The sequence below is a fragment of the Sorex araneus genome, chromosome 4 (genome assembly GCF_027595985.1).
Source record: "Sorex araneus isolate mSorAra2 chromosome 4, mSorAra2.pri, whole genome shotgun sequence".
Lineage (NCBI taxonomy): Eukaryota > Metazoa > Chordata > Mammalia > Eulipotyphla > Soricidae > Sorex > Sorex araneus.
In genome coordinates this window covers 131,438,360-131,465,460 of record NC_073305.1, presented here as the reverse complement: position 1 = coordinate 131,465,460, position 27,101 = coordinate 131,438,360, and the positions used below count along the sequence as shown (strand labels likewise).

At 40.6% G+C, this 27,101-nt stretch overlaps 1 protein-coding gene across 1 annotated transcript in view; it reads left to right on the top strand.

The window, feature by feature from the left end:
• PREP (prolyl endopeptidase) overlaps nt 1-27,101 on the top strand; it is a 139,695-nt gene that overhangs the window by 58,462 nt on the left and 54,132 nt on the right. The window contains exons 7-8 of the mRNA XM_055136906.1: nt 7,868-7,973; nt 26,248-26,439. Of these exons, the coding sequence (XP_054992881.1) occupies nt 7,868-7,973; nt 26,248-26,439 (298 nt within the window). The remainder of the gene's footprint in view (nt 1-7,867; nt 7,974-26,247; nt 26,440-27,101) is intronic.

The window sequence follows — 27,101 nt, the reverse complement described above, 5'->3', positions numbered from 1 at the left end:
CATCGCCAGGTGGAACCAAAAAAGACATACATAAATAATTAAATAACTAAATCCAACCACCTTTGGTGACAGTAACTAATTCTGACCTCCTACATACTCAGGAGTAAAAGAGAGATCGTTAGTCTTTGGTTTTGTTTTTCAGCTTACCAAGGCTTATCCAGTTATGGAAAATGAAAATCTCAGTACCAGATAATTACCAAGTGTTATTTAGCCCATCTGTGGAATACCACGTTGTGTGTACATCTTTCCTCTAAAGTAATACAAATGTTAATTACTATCTTCTTTCTTAATTAACATTTTCTAATGATATTTAATCAGTGCTCTATAATTCAGCAAATGATTTCACAGAATTAGACCATCAAAGTCACTTAGGGAAATACTTAAAATTGTATTGACAGTAATAAGAACAGTAAAAGGTTTTATTTCATTGCTACTTACACAGTTTGGAATGCAATTTGATTCAATATTGGCAAATGTGATTTTTCACCTTAAAAATTTACAGAATTTTGTTTGTGTTGATATTTACATGGATGGTAGGACTTGAATTAAGTTTTAACATGAAGAAATTTGTGTAGAAGAATATAGGCATAGAAGAAATTTGTGAAAAGCATGGATTTAAGAGCTACTTATTTCATGATTGGTCGGATTAAGATTAATTGTGACCTTGTAAAAAGTCAGTAATTTTAAATTAGATTTATTGTACAATTAGGAGTGATCCCTGAGCAAGGTTGGCCGTGGCTCCCAAACAAGAGAAATAAACATAGCACAGCAGGTAGAGGGCGTTTGCCTTGCACGAGGCTGACCTGGATTCAATTCCCAGCATCCCATATGGTCCTCCAAGCACCACCAGAAGTAATTCCTGAGTGCATGAGCCAGGAGTAACCCCAAAAAGCAAAAAAAAAAAAAAAAAAAAGAAACCAATAAATAAATAAATAGATTTATTACTTCTAGAAAATACAGTTATTGTTAGATACTCTTTTAAAGAAAAAGAAAACAGCATTTTATGAGATGAGGCTTACACTTTTCATGGTCCTTTGCTCTCCTGTTTCTCTCTGTTCTTTTTATTCAGATTTGAGGAAACTCACGTTACTCTGTAGAGATTCAAGTGCCCTCATCAGCTGGAAGTTTGTCTGGTTCCAAATAAACTCCAATGGGTAGCCAGGTCTAAATTATATGTATTATTACTTAGGTTTGAGTGGGAGAGGAGCATTTCTATTCTGTATATTTTGGTGACAATGACTTAGATGTTCTTGAAATTTGAGATCTTTGAGGATTCAGTTGTTGGCAGTTAAGCAAATTTGTTTAGTGGCTATATAAAGTCTCTGTGCTGTGATGAAGAGAGTTATATCGAAAATGACTGGCTTAATTGGCAGCCTAACAGCATTGTAACCTTGGGACTTCCTGCCTGAGATTAAATATAAACTGCTACAACTGTTAGTCCAACCAGAAATGCTGAGAAAAACTCATTAGCTAGATGTGCTTGTGACAGTTGTCATTAGAAGCTCAGTGTACCCCTTCCATGGAATTTTACTGCTCTGTCTTCACTACAGCTTAGTTAACTATCATTTTGTGATAGGTGTAACCTTACTTTAAGCACTTAGCTGTAAGGATTCTGTTTTTAAAGGACAAGAGAACAAAAATATGAAGTACTAATGAGACTGCATTTTATTTAACAGAATTGTAATTATGAGGTTCCTAATGATAGTTCTCTTGTTTGTTTGTTTTGGGGGCCACACCAGTGCTAATGATCTCCTGCTGGTTTCGTACTAAGGATCTCCCTGTGTTGCTGGGGGTGAGGGGTGGGAGGTCGGAGGGACCAGACTATGCCTGGAATTGAACCTGGGACTCCTGCATGCAAAGCTTGAACTTCAGTTCATTGAGCTGTCTCCTCTGGTCCTTTCTAATGATATTCTTAATAGAAGGGGTTTAAAAATAGGTAGAAATCTGGAGAGATAGTAGAGTAGGTCAAGGGCTTGCATTGCATATATCTGACCCTGGTTTGAATTTCCTGCACCATACATGGTTCCTGAACACTGCAAAGATTAACCCTAGAGCTCAGAGCCAGTGGTAGCCCTTCCTGGTGTGGCCCCCAAACAAAACAAAATAAATATATATGTGGAATTAAAGTTCTAGGCTATATATATGTGTGTGTGTGTGTACATATATATATATATATATATATATATATATATATATGTAGAGAGAGAGAGAGTTGTGTGTGTGTTTGTGTTTCTGAAAAACTTAAGAAACAGGTAAAACAGACTAGAACATACAATTTCCAGACTGCTCAAGGGAACAATTTCATTAAATAATTTACATCAAGTAACCAGAGATATTATAGGGGTTAGGGAATGTGTTTCATATATGGGTGACCCTGGTTCAACCCTCATCACCACTGCATACATGGTTGGTCCTTGAGCACTGCCAGGAGTTACCCTTAAGCATATAACTGGGAATCGGCCCTGAGCATTGCTGGTGTGATTAAAAGCAGTAAATTAAAAATATATATATATGTATATATATATATATCAGTACAGAACAAATAGGAAAGGGGAAAATAAGGTAGGTAGAATATTAAAAATGTAAAATGTGAAGGTTACATATGAGCAGTAACAGTTATTGAAAATAAAATAGTCTTAAATTGGATTTTTAGAACTAAATAAAGGCATATGTTCATTTACCAGAGTAAAACATCACAACAGGTAATGTGGAAATACATTGAGGATGAGAAAGGGACGAAGAATTAATATAAATCTATGATATATATGAGATTTTCTCCAAAGCAATATTTCCTCCAAAACAGAAAGGACAATGAGGGATACGGAAAAAGATAAATTGAATGCTCTTGAGCTATTCACTGTTAGGTGTATTTTGTGTCATAAACTCTCACAGTAAAATTTAATTCATTTTGGGGAAAGGAACCTGCTTCAGAACTCAGAAAAAAATGTCACAAGGAGCCACTAAATTAAACAGAACTTTCTAGACTCTTTTTCTAAAACTATAACTTAATGTAGAATCTTACTTCTGTTTCCCAAGTATTATTTTTTGAGAATGATATTAACATAATAACATTCATTTTGGCACTAATTGTTTAAAAATCATGGGTTTTTAGGGATACATACCTATTGTGATTAATTTATACAGAAATAATTAACAAACGGCTGGTTTACAGAAACAAAGCTATAGATGGAAACTGGTTGGACATTTTAAGAAAACTGGCATCTAATTCCTACAAATTAAGAAGTTGTTGCCAGTAAGTAAAATCCAGACTATTCCATGTGCAGAAGAAAGACCACTTCCGTTTAGCTTAAATAGTCACTATTCCAAAGAAGAAACACAGATTAAAGACTTAGACAAAAACACACAAAAAATACATTCATTACTTTTTTATCAGGGAATGAGAATTAAAATCACTTTTAAAAATGTTGTGGATGAAAAAGATCAGAATCAAGGATGTGAAAAGGAACCCTCATAACAGTTGGTGGGAATGTCAATTAGCCCAACCTGGGTTGAAAATAGGTGTGAAAATTATTCTGAATTCTGAAAATAGATACATCATAGGTCCAGCAGTTTTATGTCAAGGTATCCTATCATCATAAAAACATAAATTTAAAAAGATGCATTTCTGTGTTCATTGCAAATTTATTTACAGTAGCCAAGCCACATACCCAACAACAGATAATTGGATTAAGGTGTGGTATGTGTATTGCTTGTAATACAGCTATTAAAAGAATATAACAAGCTCTTGGCATTTGCAGCATGACTGAACTGGAAGGAATTATGTTGAGTGAAGTACAAGTATTCAGGAAAACAGACGAGTAGTGATTCCAGTTTTATGTATTATAAAGAAACGAAGCAAAGGAAGAGACGAAACTCAACCAAACACTTAAATTCTGACTGCAGAACTGAGGTTGCCTGAGTTTGCCAGGCAGGGGGCAGGCTAGAGGTTCCAGTGGACGGTGGTCGAGAGTCACTGGTACTTTGGTGGTGGGTGTTGTGTGCTAACGTGTTTGATATAAACCTGACTCCTAAAACTTACAGTCTTGTAAACCGGAGTTACTGCAATAAAAAAGGAAAGCAAAATTGATGGCCCGTAGCAGGATCTCATATTACACTGCCAGGAATCAGTGTTATAGGCTTGGTAAGAGCAGTGCAGCAAATCAAAGCCATTGTTCTCTTTGACAGTTTTACCTTTACAGAAAAGTATCTTCCAAAGACTGCAGATAGTTCATAGAAATACTATTGCAATAGGAAATGAGAGCACTAGAAATATTCTACTGAATGAGATAGACGGAAATGTTTCAGTATATCTTATTTTTATTTTAAAATTTTTAAATTTTTTAAATTAAATGACCATGAGGTGCATAGTTACAAAGTTGTTTGTGATCTTTTTTTATTAACCATTGATATATATATATATATATATTTTTTTTTTTGCTTTTTGGGTCACACCTGACTCTGCACAGGGGTTACTCCTGGCTCTGCACTCAGGAATTATCCCTGGTGGTGCTCAGGGGACCATATGGGATGCTGGGAATTGAACCCGGGTCGGTCGAGTGCAAGGCAAACGCCCTACTCGCTGTGCTATCGCTCTAGCCCCAACCATTGATATCTTAAGTTAGCCCCACTTCTATTACATTTTTAACTCTTGCATTTATGTATTTTAATTATATTCTGTGATATGTCCTCCAAAATGTAAGTATGCCATCTAGAATTTAAAATAAAGCCCAAATAATTAAAAGTATAAATGACAGACTTGATTTTGACCATGATGTTCTTTTTTTTAATTATATATCACTTGTAATTTTATTTTTATGGTATACTTAAGAGTGGGTCATGTTATCCTTCCCATTATCAGTTAAAACAACAGGCACAGAGAATCCCAGTTAATTGTTACAAGTCGTAAAATTAGTAAGTACCAAATGTGCATTAAAACCCATGCAGCCTAAATCCAGAGCAATCTTTTAGCATCAAACTTTTGCCTTTTCATAAAAATAAAATAAATTTATGTTGAACAACTAGAAATAAATTTGAATGGACTATAATTGTATAATCTCCGGGTGGCTGGGGAAGGCTGTGGCGGGCTCCCTCTTGCCGTCTGGGTTTGGTGGTCTCAGGCTGCTCCCCCACCGGGGGCGACCCATGTTATGGACGGAGGAAGCGAGGGCCAAGCCAGTTCGTTGATCAGTTGCAGTTTATTCCATGCTCCCCTTTCACCTGTTCCAGTCTCTCTGAGCTTCGCATTCTAGTCTCACACTGCCCCTCATTCCTGTCTCATCCTGACCATGACATTCTTAACTGGTATTTGCCTGCCCTCTGTTATAAACGCTTAGAAAACTCAACAAAATAGATAAAGCAACTGTTCATGGATGTTAGTTGATAGCCATAGCAGGACTGTGCTTTGTGAGAGCGGTGGGCCAGTGGTTGCCCCTACTTTCGGACTAGAGATCTTTTCCTCAGGAAACAAAACCAAAGTAGGGAAGTGGAGGGAAGGTGAGAGGAAGAGGGCACTTGGTTAATGTCATTATAGAGGCTTGGCAAGCCCGAAGTCTGCAGGGCAAACCAGCAGCGGTTCATTTTGTGTTTGAAGCCACAAACAACCACATGTTTAAGATTTTTTTGTTTTATTTTGTTTGGAGGGGCCACACCTGGTATTGCTCAGGACTGACTCCTGGCTCTGTGCTCAGGGATTACTCCTGGCTGGGCTGGAGGACACCATATGGAATGCTGGGGATTGTACCTGGGTCGGCTGTGTGCAAGGCAAATGCCCTACCCACTGTACTATTTCTCCGGCCCTTGTTCAAGAATTTTTACAGCGTTGCCTAGAATAGAAGAAAATTGAAATATAAATGTTTTGGGTAGGAAAATGAATCAGTTGACTGTGGCATATTCCTAGATTTGGAATTCTGTGCCGCAGGTAGGACAAAGTATCACTGTCATCCTGTTGCTCATCGATTTGCTCAAGTGGGCACCAGTAACGTCTCCATTGTGAGACTTGTTACTGTTTTTTGGCATATTGAATATGCCACAGGTAGCTTGCCAGGCTCTGCCATGTGGGCGAGATACTCTCGGGAGCTTGCCGGGCTTTCTGAGAGGAGTGGAAGAATAGAACCTGGGTCAGCTGCATGCAAGGCAAATGCCCTACCCCTGTGCTATCGCTCCAGCCCCAAGACAAAGTAATTGACCTAATTTAATGTTTATTAATCTTAAGAATTGTAAACAGTCATGTATAAAGAATTTGGGGGACTGGAGCAGTAGTACCGTGGCTTAGGCACTTGCCTTGTGTGTGGCTAACCCAAGTTCGTTCCCTGTTTCCACATAGGGTCCCCTAAGCCCTGCCAGGAGTAATCACTGAGTGCAGAGACAGGAGTCAGCCCTGAGCACCTCTGAGTAGGACCCCAAAATAAAAACAAAAAACCAAGAACAAAATAATTTTGGAATTTCAAAACCATAGTAGTTTGTTGCAATGCTTTTATCAAGATTCCTTCTGCTACTTAACATCTTCCACTTAGGGACTTGGAGAGACAGTACAGTGAGTAGGTGCTTGCTTTGCGTGCTGCTGACCCAGGTTTGATCCCTGGTATCTCATATAGTTCCCCCAAACACCACCAAGAGTGATTCCTGAGTACAGAGCCAGGAGTGACCTTTGAGCATCACCTGGTGTGGCCCAAAGCTACCCCACCAATATATATATATATATATATATATATATACTTATTCTTCCACATAGAACTATAAAAGAAATGCATAAAGGTATACTGTTTTATGTTTTTAATTGCTAACATCTTGGGTACAGGTAACTGAAGGTAGACCTTGTGATAGAGACTTGTTAATGTGACCAGTGTAACCACAGTGACCATTTTTGCTTCCACACCCATTTTTCTTAACTTAATTACATGTAAAAATACATAACCCATCAGAAAACTTCAGTTAGGGATATTAGTATTCAAAATGACAGATTGCACATATTTTCAGTTAAAAAATAGTCTTGAAATAAAATCACATTGAGTCATTATATTCTTTTATCTACTGATATTTTCTGCATAAATATTTCCTTATGTTTTGTTAAAATAAACCCCTGATGAAGAGTAAAATAAGTTAGTATTGATGTTCATTTTTTTTTTTCCTGATAACTTTTAAAATCCAGTTTTAACTTTTGGGATCAAGACTGCATATTGGAGTGTAATCTTGATTTTTTTTTTTACTTACTATTGTCACTGTCATTGTCACTGTCACAAGAAATATATTCTGGGGGCTGGAGAGATAGTCTTAACAGGTGGGGCACTTGCCTTCCACCTGTTTGATCTGATGCCTGGGTTTGATCCCTGGTACTCTATGTGGTCCCCCGAAACTGCAGGAGTGATTGATCCCTGAGCACAGAGCCAAACATAAGCCCTGAGCACCATTGGGTCTGATCCCCCTAAATACACATATATAAAAATATATACATGAATTTTTATATATAAATATAATTATGTATGAATATGTTTGCACATATAGTAACTAGTCTCACAATGGAGACGTTACTGATGCCCGCTCGAGCAAATCGATGAACAATGGGATGACAGTGCTACAGTGCAGTGCTATATATATATATGCATATATATAGATATGTATATATAGATATGTATATATATATAAATGGGTTTGATTCCTCTGTCCCTCTCGAGAGCCCAGCAAGCTACCAAGAGTATCCCACCTGCGTAATAGATCCTGGCAAGCTACCAGTGGCGTATTCGATATGCCAAAGACAGTAACAACAAGTCTCACAATAGGGACGTTACTAGTGCCCACTCAAGCAAATTGATGAACAACAGGACGGCAGTGCTACATATTTGCTCAATCTCTTCACTGTTTTTGTTTGCAGTTATCTGATGATGGTCGCTATGTCTTGTTATCAATACGAGAGGGATGTGATCCAGTAAACCGACTCTGGTACTGTGACCTACAGCAGGAACCCAATGGCATTACTGGTAAGTTATCTTCCAAACACAGGTAATTATATCAGGAAGCTCCATTAAAAAGCAATTATCTCTGTCTTCTAATTGATTTCCCAAGAAACCTTCTGTCATTCAACCCCATCATCTCAGGTCATGAGAAATTTTTTTTTCCAGTAATATTCCATAAAAACCACCAGGAATTGAATGAAGCAATTTTTGGCCTTACCATTTTCTCTGTGGATTGAGAGCTATTCTATATTCTGCATATGCCTGTGAGCATTGCAGATAAAGGAGAAGCTGCTCCTTTGGTCTGGGAAGTGTGAGCGTTGTCTGGTGGAAATAGGCAGGAGAAACCAGACCAATGAAAATCCATCTGTGGCAGTGCCTCACTGCTCAGACTCACGAACAAGGAGACTGATACTGTTTCTGAAACTGTGGTATCATGAAACTAAGCCTAGAACCAGCCAGTTACAAATTCTAAAGAGAACTTATTTTATTTATTTCTTTATTTTTTTTTTGCTTTTTGGGTCACACCCAGCGATGCTCAGGGATTACTCCTGGCTTTGCACTCAGGAATTACTCCTGGCAGTGCTTGGGGGACCATATGGGATGCTGGGGATCAAACCCGAGTCGGCCGCGTGCAAGGCAAACGCCCTCCCCGCTGTGCTATTGCTCCGGCCCCAAGAGAACTTATTTTAAATGCTGTTCTCTGCTAGCATCTTCTCTGTCATACCAACATCAACATGAAGGGTTAACAGTTTTAACTGTTGAAAATTCTCAAAACACCCACCCCCACCAAATGCTGAGAAATATTCTGGCACCCAGATAAAGCCAGTAAAAGAACTATACCATGTTTTGGTATAGTTAATAATGAATACATTTTAGAAGTGGTTGACAAAGATGCTGGATTAAGTGCTTTTCTATTAGATTATAGTATTAGTGGTATCTAATCTGTCTAACTTTACAAAAGAAAATATGTAGATTTTTTGTGTGTGTGAGGGTTCAGCATGGAATCATTTTAAGGTTTTTTGACAATCTCCATCATTAATTACCTTCTTAGATATGACAGAATTCCATTTATACAACAGTTCTTATCCTAATGTTCTAACGGTAAATATAGTTTTTTAATAAAGCTCCTCTTCCTATCTACAAAGCCAGAAATACCCTACTATTTTGATATCCAGAAAATCGCATAACCACATCAATTTTACTTTCTGTGATAGGAATAAAATGTGATCACAAATTGTTTACTGGGCTCTAAGAGTGTTTAAAATTCAATCCCTGGGTTTGATCCCTGGCACTGTAGATCCCAGCACCCCCAGGTGGCCCTTCTTAAGAAACAGCTCCAACCTGAAGGAAGGTGCCAACCTTCCTTCACAGTATTCCCTTGTGAAGTTAAAACAGTGGAAAGGACTTTGCCTTTTTCCATTTTATTAAATATTCCAGTCACAGTGTTCTTTCTCCAGAGAACGCTGCTTTCACTTTCTATTTATTGCTTCATTATGTCTTTAAGTTATTAGGTAAGCTTGTTATAAAAAGACATGTTGACAGATTTTTAAATGCAAATTGCTTAAAGCTACTCCAGATATATAGAAGAAAATTCCATCCACCTAATCATTCATATGCTAAATGCTATTGCCATATCCCTTAAGTATCACTGTATCACTGTCATCCCGTTGATCATCGATTTGCTCAAGCAGGCGCTAGTAATGTCTCTATTTGTCCTAGCCCTGAGATTTTAGCAGCCTCTCTCTACTGGGTCTTCCAAGTGGTGCTGCACTGGAGGCTCTTTTAGGATGAGGGGAATGAAATCCATCATTGTTACTGTATTTGGCATATCGAATATGCCACAGGGAGCTTGCTAGGGTCTGCTGTGCGGGCAGGATACTCTTGGTACCTTGCCAGGTTCTCTGAGAGGGAGAACTGGGCTATAAAAGGTCAAGACTGCTAATGTGGCCTCCCGCTTCCAGGACCTTTGTTTTATTGTCTCTGGATCTTGGCTGTTGATGGGATTACATGGCACGGAGGGCAGTCCCTGGGTATAGCTGCCAAGCTACTGGAAAATGGGGGATCTGGGTGGAGGAGGCCCAATCCTGATTCGAGCAGGCCTGGAGATCTCAGCCCCGGGTCCCTCACGTGCGTGAGGTTACTCTGCCAGTCCCTTCATGTATAAGGCTTATCCGTGACTGGGTTCTGGAGGTCTTTGGCTGACAGGGGGGAAACTCCACCCTTAAGTAATGGATAGTAATACTTGGGAACTTGAATGTGTGGGCAAAACTCGAGGAAACCCTTACCTTGTTTTCTAACCTCTGGGCTAATATTATAGTTCATGCCCCCACCTCTTCTTCCCCCTCCCCCGAACGCCCCCTCAACCCCCGCTACACACACACTTTTCCTCCCCCTTCCCATTTTATTGCAGTGTTAGCAAATAAGTTTTTCACAGTGATACCTAGAGATTGGGATTCCCAAAGGAAGAGAACTGAGGTACAGTAGGCCCCTGAAAACAATTGTGAGCAATGCCGAGCAGCAGATATGAAGGGTAAGGGGAGGCCCCTGGGACCCCCTGCTAATGTGATGCATCCCTATGGGACAGCTCTAAATCCAGGTCCTACATTCCGGCTGAGCTACCTCCCTCAGCCAGTCCTGGCTCATTGTCTGGTTTTATGTAGCTTCAGTGGAGAGTGCAGGTGAGATAATGTGCCAGGTGGATGCCACCTACTTCTCCTTTCTTGTACAAATTATTCTGCCTTTAAAAAAAAAATTCTACCAGGGGAACTTTAAGATCATTTTGTCATGATCTAAACTCAAGTTCATCAGTGTGCTTGACTGCTATGTGTAGTAGTCCAGTAACTTTATTGTGAAGCTCTTGTCTGTGGGTTATATCGAACCGCTCATTTATTGCCCAGGTCATTCTTAGGTATTTTCTGTTGGTGAGATATTGATGTCTGTGACAGCATCCATGAGGTTTTAACTGGAGAAGCAGAACCAGTAAGAAATCATCAGTCAAGGGGTTTATTGGCAGGAATTGGCTTCTGTGGTTGCAAGATGGGCCAGATTCATGTGGAATCTTCAGGAAGAACATACCAGAGCTACTGTGCACTGCTTGGATTTCTTCTCCGGGAAGCCTCAGCTCTGCCAGGTTTTTCTGCTAAGTAACTCAGGCCCATCTAGATTTTCTAAGGTGATCTCCTTGGGCATCTGCATAAAACCATCATAGGGGTGGGGAACATAGCACAGGGCCTAAGGAGTTTGCCTTGTGATCGACTCAGGTTAGACCCCCAGCACCGCATATGGTCCCCATGCTCTATCCAGAATGATGCCCTAGCATAGAATCAGGAGTAAGCCTTAAGCACTGCCAGGTGTGGTAAAAATAACCATCCATAACAAAAATAGCATCATAGTAACACCAAATGTTCGGCAGGTAAATTGGGAACAGTCACTTAACCCAGTTCACTTATCAAGGAAACCATCCCCTATAAAGAAACACAGTAAAGGAATAACAAATGGCCCAAAGGCGACAGAGCCTAAGAATTCATCTACTGAAATGAACTTATTATGGTAGGGGGGATGGGACACTCCGGGGGTAGGTAAGTTACATGCATGAAACCTTATCTTTAACTGTATTGTAAATCACGGTGCCTGAAATTTGAAAAGAAAAGACAAGAGGAACCATCCCCATGAGCTCATGGATAGACCGCATAGAAAGAAAACAGCACATACATGTCTTTCCATTCTTACCTAATTTCACTTTCTAGTAAATGTTCAAAATTCACCAAGGCATAAAGAAAAGTATATAATATCCTGTAGGCAAGAAAGCAGAATCCCAAGCAGTGAAAGGCTGTGTGAATTTGAAGCTACTGTGTTGTGTACTGATGGGGGCACTGTGCAGGTGGCTCTTCAGTGAGAGTTGCAGGATTCTGCATATGGCTCTGGGCGTACTCCTCCTCTTAAGAGTCATGGCTTTGCTGGCATTTGTTGAATAATCTAATGGAGGTAGCTGTTCCGTGAGCTGGTCTTCCTGGGATTCTGCCAGTGCTTTGAGCATTTGATAGTCGTCGTGGTGGACTGAAAAGGATTAAATGGAAATCAGTTCCACCCTGACCTTCAGAAGTAAGTTGTATCAAACAAGATTCAAGAATGTTCAGATTGTTGTGTTTTTTTTTTTTTTTTTAATTTATAAAAGAAAAGAAAGAGAAAAAAAGAAAAGAATATGCCTCAGGTAGCTTGCCAGGCTCTGCCGTGCAGGCAAGATACTCCCGGGCTCTCCGAGAGGGGCTGAGGAATTGAACCCAGGTCGGTTGTATGCAAGGCAAACTCCCTACCTGCCAGGGCTTGAACCCAAGGATTCTTTGGGGTTTTTTTTTGTTGTTGTTGTAATTTTATTTTCATAAGTTTGTTCACATTAATTGATTACATTCAATATTTCAGCACCAATCCCACCACCATTACACCTTCCCACCACCCTTATTTCAAATTTTCCCACCACCATTCAAGCCTGCCTGCCAGGGGCAGATGCTAGATAATTTATTTTCTATTGCTTATTATGAATATCATGAGAGATCGCACCGCTGCTTTTGTGGCCGCAAGTTTCTGGAATTCTAAAACTGTAAATGGTTGGGGTCCAGAGATATCTCTGTAGGGAGCTAATCCATTTTGAGATTCATTTGGGAGTCTCTGGATCAAGACCATTGATGTGCTGAGATAGCACCCGGAGGCGGTTCGTGGGTGTGACAGCCAGGACCCCAAGCAGGTGGGGAGATGGGAAGGGACAGCCTGTCTCCGCTGCCACCAAGTGGCCTGCAGTCTTAGTCCTTGAGCCCGAGTACCTGGGTTTTGCTTCTGGAAGCTCTTGGCCACTGGGATTTCATCTGTATCCAGCGGAGAGGGCACACCCGCTCCATCTGAGGTGCCCCTGTGGAAGTGGCTCAGTACAGGGTCTGCTGTCTTCCGGGATTCACCGCTGTGTCTCTCTGAACCCAAGTTTTCACTGCAACCGTAGCCTCCAAAGTGAAAAATGTTAAATGATTCCTACTAGAGTTGAACATATTGGTATGATAATCTTAAGACTTTCAAATCAAAGAGATATTTTTAAGCTCAAAATCACCACTTAATAACTGGTAACCATAGCAAAGTTCCCCCCCCCCCCCCTTCTTGGTTCTATGTCTACAGATAAGAGAATTATATCTACTTCATGGGTAATTACAAAAAAAGTAGTAAAAATACAAGGGGAAGGGCTGAGCAGAGTTGCTGGCATAGATTAGATTCTCAGTGTTCCTTTCTTTTCTCTTTATTGGTAGGAGTAATATTTGGAATAAACAGACTTCGTTTTAGTAAACATCGAAAGGTCGATTCAGATGCCCTAACAAAACATTTCTCTTCAATATCAAAGCTTCTGTAAATACAGATAGTGATAATGACTTGTCTCCTGCAAAATTAAATTCATAATCAAAAAGGTCTTTTCATCAGAGAAAACATAAGTAGATATGTAACCTCTATTGAGAGTAAATGAGGTGAATGTTCTTATTTTACAGGTTCATAAAGGAAAATTCCAGGCTTTCAGATGTCCAGGATTCTTTTTTCCTTCTCTTTCCTTCTCCAATTCTCAGTTTTTGTTATTCTTTTTTTTGTTATTCTAAGGGGAAGATTCAGTTAGCTTTTAACTTACATGTTAGTTGCCTTAAATATTAGAAGTAAATCTGAATATCTAGTATCTGAAAATTAATTTCAAAGTTATGAAATCTGTAATTTTGTATTTCTGAAATTTATTGTCCCTTTGAAAGCCTTTTTGCTATTATTTTAATCTTTTTAATCCTAAAGGCAGAGAGAATTAACATTTTTTGTACATCTGTAAATTATTTTTAGAGCACTGCTAAATTACCTGTCTGTGAAACTAATTTCTCTTCAGATAATGCTTTCTAACCTTCCTGTCTTTGTCTCTCAAGAAGACTGTCTGTGCAGGTATATTTTTTTAATTGAGAAGCACAGGAGTGGCCAGTGGCAATTTAATTAACAGAAAAAGACAGCGCAGGTTCACTGGGTGAGGTATTTGCCTTGCACCTGACCTACCTGGCACCATATAGGGTCAAGTGATCCCTGAGCACAGAGCCAAGGGTAAGCCCTGAGCAGTCCTGGGTGTGCTCCCCCCACACACACCCAGGTGAAACCCCAAAGTACAAAGAGCAGTAATCAGCAGAAATACAACAAACTGGCCAGAGAAAGAGTACAGTGGGTAGAGCACTTGCCTTGAATGTAGTCAACCTGTATTTGATCTCCAGTGCCTCATATGGGAACCCCCTCCCCCAAGTACCCTAGGAGTGATGCCTGAGCACAGAGCCAGAAGTAAGCCCTTAGGTGGGGCCCCCAAAAAAGAAAAAATGAAAGCATAGAGAACAAAACTACCTAAAAGCATGGTGGAAACATGTTTGGCTCTTTTTTGTTTGTTTCTTATTGGGCTGCACCTCGGTGCTTAGGGGTCACTCCTGGCTGTGCTTGTGGTTTGGGGGCCAAACCCGAGTCTTATGCACACAGAGCATCCACAGCAGTCCACTGAGCTTTCTTTCCTTCTCACCCAGAAGTGCTTGACCCTGGAGAGTGAAGAGCTCGTTCTGAGACTGGATGGGTTGCTCATTGATTGCACCATGCAAAGTTCAAGGTCCGATCTCTCTCTCTCTCTCTCTCTCTCTCTCTCTCTCTCTCTCTCTCTCTCTCTCTCTCTCTCTCTCTCTTCTCTCTCTCTCTCTCTCTCTCTTCTCTCTCTCTCTCTCTCTCTCTCTCTCTCTCTCTCTCTCTCTCTCTCTCTCTCTCTCTCTCTCTCTCTCTCTCTCTCTCTCGTTGGCCAGCTGCTTGCTTTGTGCTCCATCCATGCCCAGAACCTTCCCCGCCCCGTTACCTTTTGCTTCTTCATGAAGAACTCTTCTCTATCGTTTGCGTCTGCTGGATTTCTTAAGAACAGGGTGGTCTTACAAACTGCCGGTCATAACCTTTTGCCTAGGAGCTGCAGTGAATCCAGTTTTCTTCTGCTACTACCTTTCTCTCTAAGCAGTCCGGTTCCCTGATGGCCTTCATCTACCTCTGTGGAGACACAGCACTCAGCCTATCATCTGGACCTTAGGTGTTGGTCTGATAATCCAAGTGTTTAAAACAGCAGAACTGGTCCTCTCCATAGCCAGTTGGACCCCCGTCTCGACGGGTTGCCACAAACCATATTCCGGGTCTCTCCTGTCTTCGGGAGTGGAGGCCTGTCTAGCCTAGAAGTTCCCATGCTTCCTCAAGCTTTTGGCTCATACTTTTCCCTTTCTGATTCGCCCTTCTGATGCCTTTTCCTATTTTGATTTCTTTCTTTTGCTCTTCACACAAAACCATGTTGTCTGAAGATTTGTGAGCTACCTACGAGCCAGACCTTGCCCATCTTGCTCTCCGTGAAATGCCCCACATTTCGCACCATGCCTGGCCGGTGACACCAACTGTCTGAGAGCTCCTCTGAGCAACCTTCTCAACTCTGCTACTTTTTGCACCTCCACAGTCTGTGCCAGCTACACACCCCGATGGTAGCCAGGATCCCGACGGGGCAGTTTAGAAAGAATCCCACGTCTTTGGAGTTTGATCACCGTCCATATCTGACTTGATTCTCCCCCCCCCCCCCCGCCCTTGTCCTATTTCCGAGATAATACCTCACAATCTGGCCCGCCTTCATTAAGAATTCCTCTGTTTCACACACATTTCCCCACCCTCATACTCATTTTCCTGCTTCTCCCCACGGGCTCTGAGTTCTATAGCTGCCTTTTCTCTCTTTGGGCTTCAGCCCCAACCTCTCTCCCTCTTGCCATGGTCTTGACACCTATGGCGAGAAGCCTGGAGAAAATCATTTCCATGTTAGCAAGAGTCAGAATAATCTTTTTCTCTAAAGCCAAATTGTCGGTGGACACCAGCTCCTCTCAAATGACTTCTGCCCCTCTCTGGATCTCGGACTCAAGTGGCCCCCCTTGATAAGGCACTTTTCCTCTGAAACGGATCGTTGGCTTGTGAGCATTTGAAGCTTTATCCTTCCAGCATCCTAAGTTGTTGTTTTTTTCTTAATTAAATTTTTGTCCCTTATTAGACTCTCGGCATGTTGGGTCAAGTACATCATTTCTCCAATCCTGGAGGTTGTTATGAGCAGACAATTTCTACTTTCTTTTTCTGTTTCTTGTTAGCATCAAAAGTGAAGAGAGGCATCAAGGTAGCTATAAAGATGACATTTTACTCATTCTGCAGTAGGAGAGACAGCTGAGTCTTGATTCCTGTGATTTTAAGGTGATTCATGCCTACAGATGAGTTGAAATTAATCATCTTGAACCCTACAAGAAACTGATTGATGCCTAGATTTTCTGAACTATATTTTCTAGCATTTTTACATCAAGAACATTTCTTTATAATTACATTAGGAAGCTATTTTCTTAGGTTTGGTGTAAATAATTTTATTTTGATTCTGTGGAAAGTTGCTAGGGGTAGACAAGTTTAAAATAACTTTTCACATATTTTTCACATTACAGTTAAATATCTGACCTCAGATGTTTCTTTTTCTTAAGAATGTGGACCCTTACAAATTCTCGAAAATTTGCTCATACCATAAAAATACAAGTGATGGTTTTAATTTTACTTTTTTACATGTTTCACTTTTTGTGTGGTATATTTCCAAATATTTTTACTGGGAAAATGAAGACTACTCACAGCTTTAGAATTTAGATTGGTTACTTCTTTATATTATCAACATACAGACATTCTTTGTATGGGGTGTGTGTGTGTGTGTGTGTGTGTGTGTGTGTGTGAGAGAGAGAGAGAGAGAGAGAGAGAGAAAGAGAGAGGAGGAGGAGGGGAAAGAGAGGAGGGGGAGAGAGAGAGAGAGAGGAGAATGAGGAGAAGAGAGAGAGATAGAGAGAGCCAGGGAGAGAGAGACTGGAGGTTCTCTGGGGACCATAGAGGATGCCAGCAATCGAACATTGATCGTCCATGTGCAAGGCAGATGCCCTACCCTCTATACTATTGCTTGCCCCCCCCTCCCCTCCACATATAGACCTTAAGTCCAATCTGAATTGTAGGAGTCTGCACATGTCATATTTGGTTCTAAAGAGACAGGCATTGATGCCCACGCTGTACCGGGGGCTGTGTCGGGGTTAGGGGTGAGCACCACCTGTTGTTTCTGTCCTTAGCTGACTGCTGAGCAGGAGCTGTGATGACACTATCTGCACACCTGTCCAGAGTGTGTCAGAGGGACTGTGGCCTAGGGCACGTGCCCAGGTGCAGTTAGGACATCTCGGAGTTTGAAAACTCTGTGATCCCTCCCTCTCCTCTCTATGTTCTTTCTTTTGTTTGTTCCCTTTTCTCTTTGGTTCTTTGTTTTTCTATAGACGGTCAGAATATTTTTGCTCCCTATTTTATAGAATAGTCCAGAGCCCCCTCTCTCCCGAAAAAAAAAAAATCACAGGTCATTTGGCTTATTCTAAGTACATTTGAAATGTTATCAAAGGCTTTTAAATAGAATCCTGAGGAAGCAATTTTTAGGTGAGACATTGTGTCAGTGCCATTAGTAACCTAGTCAAGTTCTGCTTCAGTGAAGCCAGCCTGGAAACGCCTAACATTGTCTTTTGCTCCTGTCACAGCCTTTATGAAGGTGTTTTTTGGGGGAGAGTTGATGTGGCTGACATACAGATTTCTGAAAGGATGTATCTGCTTATCCTCTATTTCATCCAGACTTTCACTAACCTTTCTCTCTGCTTTTCTGTGTAAGATTGGATCATTTTATTTTATTGTGTAATTTTCATCGGACTTTGGGCCACATCTCGAGGAGTTCAAGTTCTGCTCCCAGCATTTAGTTAAGGACTCATTTCAGTGCTCAGAGGACTGTATGGAAATCAACCCCGAGCCTTGCACAGTATGCATGCTAGCCCTTAGAGCTATCTCCCTGGCCCCAAATTAGATCATTTTAGATTAATGAAGTTATCAGTGCTCATTGCGTCTTTATATTAATGCTTTTATGTCATTAAAAAAAATTCGCTTTTGTCTGCCTAAGAAATTAATCTTCACTGCATTTTACATGTAACGATGAAAGCTTGGTACTTGTCAGACATTCAGATTCTTCATCCATCCATCTCTGGCTAATCCAAAGCAGATGATCACTAGTTTATAGGTACCAGCTGCAGTATTGACTTAGAGGGGAAATTCTGCATATAAGCATTGAGCCCTCTGGCCTGATGGACCCTTCCCCCAAAATAAAGATTTTTTTTTTAAGAACATGAATTGAGGTAAAGTAAGTATCAGTGATTCAAATAGTAATTTTCATCATTTAAAAATTACTAGTAGAGTTGTTAGGAAAATGGGTATATGCTGGGAGAGATGGAGATTTCATTTTCTGTTGTGCGTGTTCAGAAGACACATTTAACTTACTTATGTCCTTGAAGAATTCTGGGATTTTGGTTGTAGTGAGTATTTAGCATCTCCTCTGGCCAGGTGCTCACCTACATAGGTACTGACAGTTCCCAACTTAGGACTTTATGGTGATGCAAAAGCAGTATCTATTCAAAAGAACCCATAGTTTTGAGTTCTGATCTTTTCGCAGACTCAGGTATGATATCATATTGGTCTTTTTTTTTTTTTTACTCAGTATTCAATAAATATGACTTAAGGGGCTGGAGCAGTAGCACAGCAGGTAGGACATTTGCCTTGCATGCGACTGACCCAGGTTCGAATCCCAGCATCCCATATGGTCTCCTGAGCACAGCCAGGAGTAATTCCTGAGTGCATAAGCCAGGAGTAACCCCTGTGCATCGCGGGGTGTGACCCCCCCCCAAAAAAAGACAATCATAAAGTAGGCTTTGTGTTAGATGATTTCCCTAACTATAAGCTAATATACTATATTTTGAGCTATGATATTCAGAAGGTTAAGTGTCTTAAATACATTTTTTTACTTCAATATATTCGATTAACGTATGCCATGAGGTCATGGCACCTTTGTTATTCAGGGAAGATCTCTGTCTTATGCCGTCTTTTCAGAAACCTCTAGAATAAGGTTAGTTTTATTGTCAGGAAAACAAAACTGGTGAGACCCGTGGGTTTTTCGAATCCCATTTATTTGTTTGGTCTTGGTGCCAGTGATCAGACCCAAGATCTTAGAGATGCCAAGCATGACATTCCCTGAGCCCTACTGTGCCACCAGAGCCCTCCCCATGCCATGTAAAGATTTCAGTCAACCATCACCGTGAGATAGAGAGGTCATCAGGCCCATAAGAACAGGAGTTTTCCTTCTTCCCTCAGTCTCAGCACCCACTTAGTATTTGTGTACTTGTAATACCCAACCCTCTTTACAGATTGTGTAAAGTATAAAAGCACTGTTTAGGTCTGATTGTTAGAGTGCTTGTAAAACATTTTCTATGAGACATAGTTCATACCATTGATTTTTTTTTCTTTTTCCTGAGAAAGTACCATCAATACCAATCAATACCATTGATTTTTCCTGAGACTTGAGAGGTAGCACACGCAATGATGTATTGTAAGCTAATTTTCACTCAAGAAATCATTTCCCTCTACCAAGAAGCAGTGTGTAAAAAGTAATTTTAACATTAATATAGAGAAATTTGGAATTGAATTCTGTTGGCTGCTGCATGAATAATGCCACTTACAGAAAGTGGGCATAAAAAGGAGCTGGTTAGTAAGTTTATGTCCCTCTACTTTTCTTGGTTTCTATTTAAATCAAAAGTGCTCTCACTTGTGAATAGCAAAACTGAACAGGTAAACTTCGTTCAAATGGAGAACTTTTTTTTTTTTTTTTTGAATTATGCTGTGAAGTAGCCCTAAGGAACAAGGGTTTCAGAAGAGCAAAAGGATTATGTAAGCTTCTGCTTAAAAACACTGTCTGATGAGCACCTGTATTTTGAGCTGTCTTCCAGAGTTTACAGCCGGATTTGTGTAAATCCTTCTGCTTTCCTAAATTTATGACTAACATTAAGACGAGACTTCGGAATCAAGTAGCAGATAATGACCACAAACTTCATTGCTGTTTTGATGGTCATTGGTGCCACGTTATTTTAAACAAGTGAGCTTCCTTTTCAGTCTTACTTGATCATGCAGAAGTACTGGAGGAAATAACTACTATTTTGCCATAGTAGGAAAATGCCAGTGACTTTTTAGTGTGGGGCTTATTGTCATCATAAATACCACTGCAGTGACTACCGACCTTTTCAGACCTTTGAGAAGTAAAGGTTTGCCGTCTGGAAATGCTTTATTACAGGGAAACATTTAAGGAAATCTGACATTTCACTGACCCAAGATTCTGTGTCCACAAATGTCATCGGGTAGAACACCATGTTGTATGCTTACTGTAAACAAATGTACCTTACTAATTTCTGCAAATACCACAGTGCCAGTTATACGTATTTTTCTTCTATTGTTATTCACCTAAGAAATCATCTTGTTTTCCTTCCTGTGTTTTACGTAAACTAAGATGCAGTTACCTTTGAGTACATCATCTGCATTTCAGGTTGGCATTTTGTCACTGGGGGGAAAAATGTAAGTCAGATCCAGAATTCAACCTTTTGTGAAAATTAAATGTAATTTGTGGGAGTTTGGCAGGTTAGATGCTTTGAATAACCTCCCCACTGACATAATGAAAAGGTTGAAAATAATTTATAAAGCATCTTGCTAAATATATAGCTACTCAGTACACCAAAAAAGAAACCATAGAGATTTTGAGAAATAAAAGTTCCCCCCTATCCCTCTCAAGTCTATTCAGATTGGTGAGAAAAATCAAATTAACATCAAACAAATTAGTGAGAGAAAAAACGGACTTACATCTGGGAGCCCACGTAGACTGAAGAGGTCTAAGGAGAAAAAGAGAGGGTCGGATGTCATTCTAGTCTTACAAATGGGATAGAATCCTAGTGTGTCAAAGAGGGAAGAGGTTAATTCATAGGATGAAAAGAACAGATGTTCCATTATTATTTACCCTGCAATACAGAAAGGTCATAAAAAAGCTATTTCCGGTAGTAAGTTCCATCATGGGCAAATCCCCAATTTAAAGCCTTCTAGATAATTAAGAGGGAAGCCAAAGTTTCTCTAGGCCCTTGATTGCCCCGAGCGTGGAACAGTCTGTGTGCCAGACTGGCCTGTCTTGGGAATACCTGTTCCGAACAAGGCCTGTTGGAACGTCCTGGAGAGGCCTGTTCTGGACCTCCTGGGAAGGTGTGTGCAGGGGCCTTAGGAGCTGAGCTCTCCTTTCATGACCACCGAGGGTTCTGAGGATGGAAAGAAAGCTTGTTTGTCTGTAGTGAGGGACTCATGAGAGATGCCCTCAGTTATAAGAGTGATTGAGAAATGAACCGACCATCAGTGGCTTGGAATATGGCAGAAAAGGATTTAGTGAAGAAATCTGTCTGTCTCTGCCTTGCGTGTGTGTGTGTGTGTGTGTGTGTGTCTTGGGAATATGGCAGAAAAGGATTTAGTGAGGAAATATGTCTCTCTCTACCTTGCGGGGGGTAGGGGTGTGTGTGTGTGTGTGTGTGTGTGTGTGTACACACGCACTGGGGGAGGGCAGTCTCCAAAGAACATGAATTTAGCTAAGCCAAACTGACCACCTCATGGACCAGGTTTCATTTTTCTTTCTTTTTTTTAATTATTTTTTAATTTTTTAATTTTTTGTGTCACACTAAGCTGTGCTCAGGGCTTACTCCTTGCTCTGCATTCAGAGATCACTCTGGGCGAATCTCAGGGGCCTTGTATGGGGTACGTAGGATCAAACCCAGGTCAACCACATGCCAGCAAGTCCTCTGCTCCCTTTATCATCTCACTAGCTCCTGAACCTGGTTTTCTCAATGGTACCTGGAGTTTCCAGAGTCCTTTCATCAAAAACTTAAAAGTTCATTAAGATTGGTTGCAGCCTGCCAAGAACATATAACAGCATTTTTTTTTCCTGGAAGATTATCATTTCATCCTGGCTTTCCAAAATACTCACAGATAATATTTTAAGAAAAATCAGCTGTTCACAATAAAAATTCATAAATCAAAAAAAAAAAGATAGAGGGAAGACTGGAATAAACTGCAAGTGAGACCAACAAAAATAAAATTCATAAATCAATCACAAATCCCCAAAATAGTTCACCAACATGAGAAATACAATAGGAAATATAGCAGAATAAAATCATCATAGCCCTTAATGTAAAATATCTTTAAAAGAGATAATAATAATAAGCCAATACGATGCTGCTTTTAAAAATAAATGAGAAACTTGAAAGCATAAGCAAGAAAGAGGATATTGGGGGTGGGTAGGTAGCTCAGTGGGCTCGCATGTGTGTTTTCAAGGCAGGAACCCCAGGTTTTATCCCTGGTTTTATCCCAGCACCTCCCAGAGCACTGAATTGAGGGTAGCCATCCCCAGTGTGATCAAATGCAGCAATATACCATGCTCCAAAAGTGGAAGAAACAGGATATTGTAAAGGAGGATGAAGTAGAACTTCTAAAAATAAAAACAAACATCATTAACAACATTACAGATGCATTAGGTTGAGCAAGATTAGACACAGCTGAAGAGAGACTTTGTGACATAGAATAGAATGCAGATGTAAAGAAATCACCTAGCAAGCAGCCCACCCAAAAGGATGGGAAGTATTTAAAGAGTAGTTAAGCATCCTGGAAAAGAAGAGATCTTTCCAGAAAATGAGGAGCTCATAATTGGGACCAGCCATCTGCTGAACACAACTGACTCATAATATCACCATGAAAATAATACAGCTATCTTTAATATCAAAGTAGACTTTGGGGCTGGAGCAATAGCACAGCGGGTAGGGCGTTTGCCTTGCACGTGGCCGACCCGGGTTCGATTCCCAGCATCCCATGTGGTCCCCTGAGCACCGCCAGGAGTTAATTCCTGAGTGCATGAGCCAGGAGTAACCCCTGTGCATTGCTGGGTGTGATCCAAAAAAGCCAAAAAAAAAAAAAAAACAAAAAAAAACAACCAACCAACCAAACAAAAAAACCAAAGTAGACTTTAAAGCAAAAGGCAGTACTAGAGGTTCTATTTTGTTCACAGTAATTTTAATTTGTTCACATCTAGCAGCACAATTTCGAAGTGCAAAAAGTAGAGGGCTAGAGAAGCAGTACAACAGGTAGGGCACTTGTCATGCATGTGGTCAGCCTGGGTTTGATCCCCGACACACGGTTCCCTGAGCCCATCAAGGATAAGCATCGAACTATCAGTAAGCCCTAAGCACTGCCAGGTGTGCCCCTCTTCCTCCCCCCCAAAAAATACCCTTCAAATTACAAAGGCAAAAATCATCAGAAATACAACAAATTTCGGGATGAGCAGAGTCTGGTGGGTAGGGCACTTGCCTTGTATGGATCCAGCCTGCATTTCAGCCCCAACACCCAGTACTCCAGGCACCCCAAGAGTGATTCCTGAGCACAGGTGCAGGAGTAAGTCTTTAGCACCCCCTGGTACGGCCCCCGAACAAGTCAGAAATACAGTAAATCAATAGAAATAGGTAAATCTACAAAGAAAATTTTAACAAACTGTTTCCGTGATTGCTAGAGAAAAATGCCCCCTCATATTTTTAAGCCCATTGATTTGAGCAAAATGATTCACAAATGATTTAACAGACTTAGTTAAATCAAAGATGGCAGAGTACACACACACACACACACACACATATATATATATATGTATTTTTAAAGGACATTTAAAAGTCCTTTAAAAAAATAATTAGGGGGCTGGAGCAATAGCACAGCGGGTAGGGTGTTTGCCTTACATGTGGCCTACCCGGGTTCGATTCCCAGCATCCCATATGGTCCCCTGAGCATGGCCAGGAGTAATTCCTGAGTGCATGAGCCAGGAGTAATCTCTATGCATCACCAGGTGTGACCCAAAAACAAAAAAAAAAATAAAATTAGGCCATGTACTAGTTTTCAACAAATTTTCAAAGATTGAAATTGTATGATGTGTTCTTTGAGCACAGGAAGATTTAGACAAGTAAACAATCTGTAGCAAGTAAGCAGAGGATAAACAGTCTCTCACACACATACTGTCAGGTGAAAGAAGTCAAGATACAAAAGCATATGTGTCATATAATCTCACGTACAAAATTTATACATCATATTATATGCAACATTTGTACATGAGGCAAGATTCACATTGGTGCATACATATTAAAATAGAAAAGGGACAGCAAAATAAGAAACAATAATTACCATCACCATCAGGATAATTACCTCCCAGAGGATAGGGGTCATGTTCAAAGCATCATGATGCTATAAGAAATGTCAGAAATATATTAACTGTCTCTGTGCGCCTGTTCTTGCAGATGAACTTTAGAATGATGTTGCCAAATTCGCTGAAATATTTCAGTTGGATATCTATTTGAACTATGTTCAGTTTGTTGATTTCCTCTGGGATTATTTGCATTTATGAAGTATTGAGCTTTCTTTGCTAGGGATTTTGATATGTCTGGTGTTATTTGAGGTGTTGTTTTTCTAGTTAGTTAGAAAATATTTTTTCTTTTTCAGAATGATTGCACATTTTTTACTAAGCACATTACAAAGTATTATTAATTTTGTATATAAATGAAGCCCATTCTCCTTGTTTTCTGACTATTGCTAATATGTAAGAAAGCTGTGGACTTTTTAGCTGCTAATTTTATCATTTCCTTTCAGTTGTCTATTGTAAAATGATGTTTGTTCAGTTTGGGATGCATGACTTCAAGTTTTCATTTTAAAATAATTTTGCCTTTGCATATCCCTAGTTTATATTAAAGAAAATGAGACTTAGAGCTCTTTCAAGGTTACACAACTTGAATAGTGGTGGAGCTGGGGTTTTAATCCAGTTAAATCTGATCGAAACCTTTCTGGCAGAAATTATTTATCATTTTCTCTGATAAATGTAATTCAACAACAAATTATAATAATTCAGTATCAAATTATATATGCTATGGAGATGAATGAGATGATGAATGTAAATTGCTTTGAAAGATTCCAGAAATATAAATGAACTCTAAATTATTGTAGCAATTTCACTGTGAAATTGAAGGTAGAAGATAGTTGGATAGCTAAGATCTGGCATTGATTTTCAGTAGTTTGGAACAGCCTTTTAACAAGCCTTTGCCAGTTGGGGGGGGCACACAGCAGACTGTGCTCAGGTCTTACTCCTGGCTCTGTGCTCAGCAGTCATTTCTGGTGGGCTCAGTGAACCATGTGGGGGCCAGGGATTGAATCCAGGTCTCCCATGTACAAGGCAGGCACCCTACCTGCTATACTACAACTCCAGCCCCTCTTAAAACTTTCTGATGTGAAGACCAGCACCTCCACTGCATTAGAATAGTGGGTTTCAGCCTTCAGTACGTCTGGACCAATGGTTGAGGAATGCTGGTTTGGAAAACCTAGAACTTGTAACATTTATAAAACCTCTGAAATGTTATTTGTGGTGCTTGTCTTAGGTACGGGTTTGATTTTGGTTTGGGGGCCACACTCAGTGGCGGTCAGGACTTACTACTGACTCAGTGCTCAGGGATCACTCCTGACAGGGCCCAAGGGACCACATGCAGTGCCAGGAACCAAACCAGGGTTGGCAATGTGCAACACAAGTGCCACTGTACTATCTCTTACCCACTGTACTATCTTTCTAGCCCTGTTCTTTTTCTCCCTTCAATACTCTAAATTTAGTGAACCAAGTAGATACTGGTAGTGAACACCTTAACATTTCCAAGAAATGTTTAAGACAAAAGAATCAAGAACATGTTCTTCCTTTCACATGACATAAATTGAATTTGATACCTTCAATTTCTGCACCTGACACTTTCTGTCTGTTTGGCTGGAGCGATAGCACAGCGGATAGGGCGTTTGCCTTCCATGCAGACGACCTGGGTTCAATTCCTCCGCCCCTCTCGGAGAGACTGGCAAGCTACCGAGAGTATCCCACCTGGACGGCAGAACCTGGCAAGCTACCCGTGGCGTATTCAATATGTCAAAAACAGTAACAAATCTCACAATGGAGGCGTTACTGGTGCCCGCTTGAGCAAATTGATGAGCAACAGGATGACAGTGACACTTTCTGTCGATGCGAAGTCTTAAATACGTTCAAAATTCATCTTGCAACAAGCAAAATGCGTACAAAAATAAACCCTTAACATATACTTGCACATTGTCTCACTTTTTCTTGCTTCAGATCTTCCAGGTACTGCCTCGGGTTCAGGTGCCCTATGCAGAAAACATGTACCCTTCCTTCCCAACACACACACACCACTACTGTTTTCAGTGCCAGAGATGTGACTTGGGGTGCTTGGTCTCTCCCCAGGAATCCTGAAGTGGGTCAAACTCATCGACAACTTTGAGGGAGAATACGACTATGTGACCAACGAGGGGACCGTGTTCACCTTCAAGACCAATCTCCACTCTCCCAACTACCGCCTCATCAACATCGACTTCACGGACCCTGAGGAGTCCAAGTGGAAAGTGCTCGTTCCCGAGCATGAGAAAGATGTCTTGGGTGAGATTGCCATGCCGCCTGAAAATGGGAGCATGTGTCTTGGGAGGAAACCCAACACAAGGGTTGCAGCTCGCAACCTTTGTGCCAAAATACAGCAGCTAGCTATCATGTGACAGCTTTTGTGATTGAAGTTTTAGATGAGGGCCCCTGTACCAAAGGTGAAAGCTTGTGAATCCAGACTTGAAAAGGTATTGCTTTTTTTTTTTTTTAAATCAGTGGTCTTTGTGTAGTTATTATCTAGTGATAATCACTCCCATTTAGCATTTAGAACCATTTAGATGCAGAAGCCTTCACTCTCAGCTTTGTTCGCATTTTACCTACTCCACAGATCTTGGAGTGAATGCTCAGTCCTTATTAGCAAAGAGAATAGGCCATTGTCAGATTTAATTGAAATCCATTGCCGTGGCCACGGAGGGCACTGAGCTGCATTAGCCTCCTGAGAACCTCCCCGGCTTCCCTTATCAGCAGCACTGCCGCGTCCCTTTACGGCCCCTTTGATTCATTTCCTCTGTGATTTTGCTAAAAATGAAATGCTACTTCATCAATTATTTATTGCCAGGGTTTGATGGGACTGAAGCTCACAAAGGAGCATTCGGTACCGTCCAGCCGAGGAAGTTTCTCTGTTGGAAACACGCTCCAGCGGCTGGGCTGGCTGGGGCTAA